This window comes from Lutra lutra, chromosome 8, assembly GCF_902655055.1.
Source record: "Lutra lutra chromosome 8, mLutLut1.2, whole genome shotgun sequence".
In the NCBI taxonomy this organism is placed as follows: domain Eukaryota; kingdom Metazoa; phylum Chordata; class Mammalia; order Carnivora; family Mustelidae; genus Lutra; species Lutra lutra.
Genome location: NC_062285.1, coordinates 25,090,666 through 25,099,910, shown reverse-complemented (window position 1 = coordinate 25,099,910; position 9,245 = coordinate 25,090,666). Strand labels below are relative to the sequence as shown.

General features: G+C 40.8%; 1 protein-coding gene across 6 annotated transcripts in view; it reads right to left on the bottom strand.

The window, feature by feature from the left end:
• Positions 1 to 574: 574 nt before the first annotated feature.
• The window catches only part of FAM107B (family with sequence similarity 107 member B), a 228,798-nt gene continuing 220,127 nt past the window's right edge, over positions 575 to 9,245 (bottom strand). For all 6 annotated transcript variants that reach the window (XM_047741391.1, XM_047741395.1, XM_047741394.1 and 3 more), the window contains 2 exons: positions 4,360 to 4,510; positions 575 to 3,357 (listed from right to left, as the gene is read on the bottom strand). In XM_047741391.1, coding sequence (XP_047597347.1) covers positions 3,241 to 3,357; positions 4,360 to 4,510 — 268 coding nt within the window. In that variant the 3' untranslated portion in view covers positions 575 to 3,240. The remainder of the gene's footprint in view (positions 3,358 to 4,359; positions 4,511 to 9,245) is intronic.

Below are 9,245 nucleotides of genomic sequence, written 5' to 3'. Positions count from 1 at the left end.
GATCTGATTTTCAAAATAGAGTCCAAAGACACTAGCAGTTAGGTCATCAAGGTGAGTAATTGATTGGGGCTGGAAAATAAAGGCACAAAGAGACCAGAATCTCCTACTATTTTAAATAGTAACAAAGTCATCAGTGTAGAGTTTCCCAAAGTAACTTTTTGAGGATAATGTAAATTAGCTGAAAAGCAGAATAATTTCCATGGTCCACATGTCAAATATGTCATATGTATGAGTTCACAGCATTAAGAAATAGCCCTTACCAACATATACCTCCACGGTCCTGCCAAGCCACCTAAAATTCAGAATACTTCGATCTGAAGGGCTGACCGCAGCTACTAATATACCACATTTTATACAAAAAGTAGCATGATCCCTTAGCATGAATTTGTTTGACACAGTGAACTGTCAGCCTGACTGACAAAAGGCTCCAGAGGACATAACTGATTTGGGGCAGGAGGGAGAGCGCTGTCAAGAGGACAGTCATCAAAGAGAGACCTAAAACCCCTTAAGCTGAACGCAGCACCCCCACCCTCAGTGCCAGACATCCATCTCCAACAGAAGAGACAAACACAGCTTCATGGTCCAAGCATGTGGTGATTTTTATTAAGAATAACTTTGGTTCTAAGAATTCCACCCTCAATTCTGTAATACTTTCCATTAAAAACAATTGTACAAGAGCAAATACAAAAAATATTAAATTATGAAAACAAATCCATTAAGGCTCCCTTTATATATATTATATACACTCAAACAAGTCAAGATTTTTCAGAGTAGAAGAATAAAGTCAACTGTTTGTTGTAGCTTAGAAAGCAACACTACTTTACTACCAGGAGACTATAAAACACTGAACTAGTTTAAGAAAACCATAAGAGTGGAAAAATGGAGCCACTTTGGTCAAAAAGTGGCTCAAAGCACAAAACTGCTTGTATGTTCACGAGTCCTAGGAGTTTGGACTGTCCAGTATGAATGTGTGGAGGAGACACGGGCACCCTCTGAAACTCAAGCTTGTGAGCCTAGCTGATCTGACAAATTCAGAGAGCTTCTCACCTGTACATACCACAGTTTGGTCATAAGACATCACTTCACACTATTTACAAGTCTTTTGGCCAGACTTTGTACTACTCACCACACATCACTGTGCAGACTGGTGAGTGAGACTGGGAGGGACATGTTTTTGTAATTCTTCTTCCCAGGGAGGAATGAATTCTGGGTAAGTTCTAGGAAGAGAATCGGTCCTGCTAAAGGGGCCTCTCAGGGCCCTTGAAGAATTTTATCAAGTGGCAGAATTGCTTCAAGGGCATAGGACTTAAGATCCAACATCCAGTTAGGTGAAAAGCTATGAGCCACTCCTGAATCTTCATTTTGCAAATCTCATCATCAGCCCAAATACACAAAGAAAGCACTCCAATCAACGTGTGATCAGAAAGGTACTTTGAAGATGATCATTTAGCATACTTTCTTCTCTCAAAGCTTAGAAGGATGGAAAAAAAAACAGTTACCACTCCATCCTCTGAAAGCAAACTATTAGAGAGCAACATTTTATCTTAAGCATCTCACGTTTTTCATTAATACTTACTGACGAGAAATCACCCACTTCAGGTGTAACCAACATGTCCTCTGACTAGCAGTATATTGTCATCGTGGTTACCTTTATCTTGTTCACAAGAGGGTTGAATATGAACCTGTCAGCTATGAAAACTAAAGCATTCCCACAGAAAAGCTAATTTCTACTATGCTTATTAGGATTAAAAGCTCGGGATCCAGTTTTAAAAGAAGTTTAAGATGACTCTTCACTGTAGAAATGATTGGCTGGATCATCTCAATGGATGTTACTGAATCCACATAAATTCCTCCAGATCACCCCAAGTAGAATATACCCCTGCCCATACCAGCAGTAATAAAATGCATTTTGCGTCAGGATTTTGCTGCTCGCCTGGGACTTCACTTGGAGTAGCAAGCTGGCTAGCATCCGGAAGCTGGGCAGCCTCTCCCCTCACCTCAGTGCTTCCTGAGAGGCATGATAGTAGTCATCACCGCCAACAGGGCAGTGGAACAATCTTTCTTCACAAGAAAAAAAAAAAAAAAAAAGGCAAAGCAATATGTAATCTTTAATCTGAAATTTTCAAAACTTGGATTTAATGATACTCAAAATGTACAAATGCTACCAACCTTCCACCTAGGCCTCCTGGAGACCAACCTACATTTGTTTCACATTAAAATACCCAAAGAACTCCTCCTCGCCCAGCTCCCAATGGGAGTGCCCCTCACACTGCTCTCAAAGATTTGCACCCTCTACTTTTGACACTGAAGTTGGGCAATATGGACTAGTTTTTCTTCTCCAACGAATTGGGAGACTGTTTCATATACAAGGACTAGCTCAGCAAGAAATTCAAAAGCGAAACAAAACAAAACGAAACAAAATTCTAACAGTTATCAAAGCAACAAGTGGATTTATATGATGTTCCTTCTCCGAACTGGAATGTCATCATGGAACATTCTAGTATCAGAGAATGCAAAGTAATTAAAATAAGATCAAGATGAACATTTATGTGTTTTTCTGTATCTTTTACATGTATTTGTTTCCATATTTTTATGAATTTTTTTCCATATTTTTAACCTTCTCACCCTATTTCTGAATCTGAATGTCAACAAGGGTAAAAACTGTGCTCAATATTAACACTCTCGGGTCTCAATATAACACAGGTCCAAGTGTAACGAAATGAGACAGCTCTGGAGTCTCAAAAGGGACTTTACACATGTTGGGTGTGACAGGTCAAATACCGTCCTATCTGATCTAAATTATCTAACAGAAAACTAAAGGAAAAAACAAAACATATTTTCTTTAGGTTTTAGAAGAAAAAAGGCTCTATGCCCCCATTAAACTTGGATTAGAAGGAAAAACCAAGTAGTGCAACTTTCTAGAATTTATTCCAGTGTCCTCTTTCTTTTTTGCCATTGTGGGGTTTTTGTTTTTGTTTAAGTCTTTGAACACAGGTTCACTCATCCCAACTTAAGTGCTGGTCAACATCCTTCGTTTGGTGAATAGGAATCGCGACGGTCACAGATCATTTATCCATCCAGATTGTAGGAAAACCAAAATCAAATCCTTCTTAAAATAACTGTTCTCTGCTGGCTGGGGTTCTTGCCAGGGGCTTCGGCCCTGAGATTAAGCGTTGAGGAGGCGCGTGCTCACCGCTTCCCCGCGTGATGGCCCAGGCGCGCCGTCTCCGTCGCCGGGGCCTACGACTCCTGCGCTTGGGCCACTTCTTGGCCTGTTCTCCTGAGATTGCCCTTAACCTTCACAAACTCTGGGGCATTTTCTTGTTCTTCTTGCAATTTCTGCTTCTCAAGTTCAAGCTAAATGAAATTCAGAAACAGGAGAATTATTTACATACTGAGAGCCTTTCCAAAATATTCCTTCACTTTCCAAAGTCCCTAACACCTTCTGTTTCCCAGTGGAAGACATTCTCTCCTGGTCTCCATCTTACGTGGATATACGCTCGTCTGCATACGGGCTCTGGGCTCATCCTGTGCAGGAGCAGCAACCCCCTGGTTGGTACTACCAGCAATACCAGAGACGACAAGAACCCGAAATCAAAGCTAAGCAAACAAGCTCCTGAGACCAGGGCACAGTCGGCTCTGTGCGCAGTTTCGGTGGAGTTGAATTTCACTCAATTGCTTGCACTCCCGACACTCTGCTGTGAGTTCAGGGATATTCCCCAGTTTGGGCTTTGCCTCCTGAATCTCTTCTAAGTCCTCAGTAGAATCCTTGTCTTTACTTTGAATGTATGTTAGCCCATTTGCTGACATTCTGTCTCATATTTTCCTTTTGTGCAATAAACATTTACATCTAATAGGTCTGGCAAATTCTGCTTGTTCCAACAGCCTTATTTCTCAGAACAGAAAAGATAACTTTTGAGATGAGTCAAACAGAGAAAGACAAATACTGCATGATCTCTCTCATATGTGGAATCTAAAAAAACCCCAAAATTATAAAAGCAGAGAGTAAAACGGTGGCTCCCATGGGCTGGGGAGATGGGAGAGATGCTATTTAAGGGTATGTACTTGCAGCCAGTAGATGCAGAAGTCCTGGAGACCCAACACACAGAACAGTGATTACAGTCAACAAAACTACTATGGACATCCAACTTGCTGAGCAACTAGATCTTCACTGTTCCCAGCACCAGGAGAAATGCAGCTCTGTGATATAACAGAAGTGCTAGCTAAGCCTCAGGGCCAAACATACCTCAGTAAAAAGGTACCAAGTCAACACGCTGTGTGCTTTAAATTTACACAATACCGAATGTCAGATTTATCTCAATAAAGGAAAAAAACAACTTTCATCCCCATCACTCTTACCTGCTCCAGCTTCTGTTGCCGTTTTAATAGCTCTATTTCCAAGTCAGATTTCTTCTTTTGTGCTTCTTCTTCTTTCTGCTTTATTACTTGATCTCGTTTTCTCTTTTCCATTACTTTCTGCAATTCTGGCTTATTTTGAGGGGCAAGACCCCTGCAAAAAAAATAAAGAAAGAACAAAATTACAAAGTCTTAATCTAAAAAAAAAGAAAAGAGAAGAAAACAAAGTTTTAATCCAATGGACACACCCTTCATAAACAGAAATTTAGTTTAAGGTATCAGCCACAGAAAACGAGCCTACTGAATTAGCATTATTGTGATGCCTACCACCAGTTAGTCAACACTGGTGGTACCAGAAATTCATGAGCATGAAAGAAAGGGCAAGAACAACTTCCAAGAGTAAGCAAAATCCACTCATTCAGTAAAAATGTATTGAGCACCTACTGTGTGCCAGATACTAGCCTATGCAAAGGTTAGTGAGAATGGTTTGGGATGGCGAAGGTTGGAAGAGCATGCTCATTCAGTGGGTATTATGATCACTCATGATGATGACGGAGATGGAGAATAAGATGGCGGAGATGGAGATGATGGAGAAGATGGAGATGACAGAGATGGAGGAGATGGTGATCATGGAGATGCCCAGAATATGAAGTGCCTCCACATGAAGTTTTAGGGAAAGCTTCCCAAGATGGAGCCCCCGATCCCATGTACTGAAAGTAGCCAGAGACAGGCTAGCACAGAAATTTAAATAGCAAAATGGCCCTGGACTCCTCTTCCAAAATTCTCAGATTTGTCAGAGGGCTCTTGAATATGTGCAGGTACATCTGAGATGTCATCAGCTCTCGGGGGCACATGGGCACGGGGATCTTTGCTCCCAAGACTCCCAGTGCTCCTTGCAGTGGGACCACTCTGGATGTGTAGTTTACCACTGATGATGGATGGACATCAGGCTTTAGGGAAGGTCTACATTTCTAACAGAGAAATAAGGCTGCCATCTCTTCAGATGGGCAGAAACAAAACCAAAACTTAGACCATTCACTAGCAACCCTCCACCCAGAATCTCTGGGGTAATTCAAGGGCATCTCCTTAGATAGAATGTCTATGTTTAACTGTTAGGTAGGACACTCCTTGTCTCTAGTTTTCTAACATTTCCTCAAGACTTCTCTATCCAGGCTTTCAAGGTGCTGGCTTCACCAGCCTACCTTCTCCTATCTTTCCTTTCTCTGTAGCAAGTCTCCACTAGCTCTAAGTCATCTCAACTTGATATTAACATTTACTAAGAGCCTTTAAAATAAAAAGGAAACCACAAAATAGGAAGAACACTGTCAGTTTCCGACAACACAGGGCTTAAGTGACAGTGTGCGTAGTCACTCTCACACATCCACATACGTGCACACTTGACCCAACAGGGACTCAGGCTTTTCTGGGCAGCAAGAGGGGCCCTGATGAATCCACCATACTGAGATGGGTCCAGGCACTTCCCCATGCACCTTCTGGTCCTGCTGATGGTGACTGCTAGTCTGTAAATCAGCAATGTCTACCTGAATGGTTGTTCTCTAAACTATGTCAATCAACCAATGTGTCTCAGCATCTAGGAGTCATCTGAGTAACCGTTAAATCTAACAACAATTTCCGAAGTGTATGCTCTCAGCAACACACTCATCTCACTGTTCTTTCAAGCTCACACTATCACATCTGTGAATGAATTCTCAATTTCACACTTCTTCATTTATCTAACTATAATTTTTAGAAATTTGGCATCTCTTCTATCTAAATCACCAATTTTTCAGAGTTGTGGTTTACAGACTAAAGATCAGTATATTCCATCACTACAGATAAAGGATAGTCAAAATAACATACACGTCTCCACTTTCCCAATTTTATACAAAAGCAGAACTTTTGATAAAAAAGGAGAAAAATACTAAAATTCATTCTAATAAAGAAGGCAAAAGACGTGCAACTTTTATAATTTATTTACAGTTTGTTTTGCAGTTACTAAGTTCTTATGATGTCGACAGAAGTATGGACAGACAATTCTGGAAATTAAATATTACGTGCAATAAAAACTGCTTATGGTACTTTGCTCACAACAAATGTAGGAAAATTTGTTTGTAAATAATCTGAGTGAAGACCTGCTTAGTTTCATGGTTATTAAAATGCCTCAGTATGATACAACAGACAGAATTAAGGGATTTAAATTTGAGGATTAAGAATTTAGCTATCTGCATCATTTAAATTTCAAACATTTTCCTTTCCCTTTATTTCACTGACAAAATTAACCTCAACGGTTATTAAATTCTCCTGGATTATGCAAAGGCTGCTGAACAAACTTTGATGTATGAACACTAAGCTGACGTTCTGTTGCAGCCTATGAATGGGTTTAAGTAATATCCAGTATTCATTTTCTAGTCAAAGATTTCACACAATGGTGGCAGTAAGATAAAATACTTAGTCACAGAAGGCTCAGGAAAATGGTGCTTATCTGATAAATGCTCTGCACTTACAGCAGTCAAAAAGTCATACAAATTTTGTTAATATTTTATCACAGCAGATCACTTCACTTTCTGTGCTGAATGGAAAAAGTCAAGCACTGCCCATTTGATTCTGAGTCAAAAACTGGACCAGATTACAGAGAGAGTGTCCAAAGACAGAAACGAGCCTCTCCAAATCTCCTAAAGACTACAGTGTCATTCTGTGCATGGTTAATAGTTGATTTGCTTTAATCAATTGTGACATATATAATTAACAAGTACTTGCAATTCCTTTATGACTGATAGGTGCTCAAGTCCTGGTGGCTTTGAACTGCTCAGCACCAACAGTTATTTCTGAGTCTGCTTCCTGTGGCTGTGACGTGACAGAAGGCCAAGACAATTTTTTAGAATACATGTCCTAGGGGCACCTGAGTGGTGCAGTAGGTCAAGCATCCGACTCTCAGTTTTGGCTCAGATTGTGATCTCAGGGTCGTGGGATCGAGTCCTGTGTCAGGATCCCCACTCAGCATGGAGTCCATTTAAGTTTCTCTTTCCTTCTCCCTTGCCCCTCCCCCATCTCTAAAATAAATTAATTTAAAAAATATGTGTTCTTTACAAAATAATGGGTTAGGTAACATATACATATGTAAAATAAAAAGTAAAAGCACACCCAAACTCCTCCTGTTAAACAAATCTTGGGAGCACCACTTACCTTGTATTCTGTGTGGTCAGAATTGTACAAGGTAGAGGCCCTGGCTCCATGATGCTTCCCATTCCCACACCCAGAGATAACTAAGAGTCTGGTCTGCGCTCTTCCATACTTTGTACAGCCTTGCAGAGCATGTCCTCATTCTTCCCAACATCTGCCCAAGACCTCAGAGTACAGAGGTCCCAAAATTTTCCCACTCCCCTGACAGACATTTAGGTTGTTTCCCATTGTTCCCTGTTAAAAGCAATGAGGCAATGAACTTCTGTATACATGTACACTTACACTCTTAGGTAAATATTTCTGTTGGCTACATTCACAGACGTAGAACCACTGGCTAAGCTTCTACACATTTTATATTTTGATGGGTATTGCCACACTACCCTCTAAAAAAGGCTGCAACAATTTATATTTCCACCATCGGCGACGAAATGTACAGACAACTTTTAAAGTTGTATTTTAGATTTCATATAAACCACTGAGTACATCCAGGGGCAGACTGGAAGGGTCTACACTCACTCCACCTCTACCCCAGATGCATAAAGCCCCTAAAGGGGAAATTCCCTCCTCACCTGGGAGCATGTGGAGCCAGAGGCAAGGGCTGGCTCAGACCCTAACAGAACAGCTCCCCTACCCACACAGCCAAACATCTCCTGGCCCAATTTTTTATTTAGGATGGAGGGGGAGGGTTGCATTTGGATTTCAAGCCCTTCACCTTTAATCTTGGAATCCTCTGCTGTGGCCTGTCTTATCTACATTTTCGCCTTGAGCCATTTCTACCTGCAGGGATACTAGATGCAAAGACTTCTAACTCAGTTTCCCATGTTTTTTCCCACCTGAAACAGCAGCAAGTATCTACTGAGGAACTCTATGTTTAGCAAAGCACATAAGATGAAGATCGACTAAAAACACAGGGAAGTAGAAACCACTGACTGGAGGATACAAGCCAAAGAACCAATTTTAGGGATGTGTTTAAGTGACTGGGTATTCTCTAGGTGTGGCCAAAAGTACTAATTATAGAGAAGACAGAATCCCTGTAAGTTATATAGGAATACCCCTATATTTTTTAAGACTTCCTGAATGCTCATCTTTCAACTACAAAAAATAATGCCTCTTGAAATAATGTCACTGGGAACACCTACAGAACCGAAGAACCTGACCGAGGGTCCTCATAATCAGACCTAATGGCAGACTGCAACCAGCTCAAAATGTAAAGACTTTTAATCTGAAACTAACCAGTGACTCTGCTTTTATCTTATGATCTCTAAAATAGCACAGGGAGGGAAAACTGAATGGGAAGAAATCAGAGAGGGAGACAAATCATGAGAGACTCTGGAGTCCGGAACCAAACTGAGGGTTACAGAAGGATGGGGGGTCCGGGGAGGGAGTAACAGGGGGTGGAGGAAGGGCACATGTGGTGATGAGCGCTGGGTGTTATATGCAATTAATGAATCATTAAACACTACATCAAAAACTAATGATGTATTATATGTTGGCTAATTGAACATAATAAAAAAATAATAAAATAAAATGTAACCTGAAAAGTTCTGTGAAACAACTGCTCCAGGGCTTTGAGCCAAATTTGTCTCTCTGTAGAGCAAAGGTACAGGGCTCCACAGAACACTCGCGTCCTGTGGATCTCACTGCTGTCTCCCTCGCTTTTCTCTGCTTTTTTCTGACCGATATTATTACTCTACTTGACTTATCTGTAT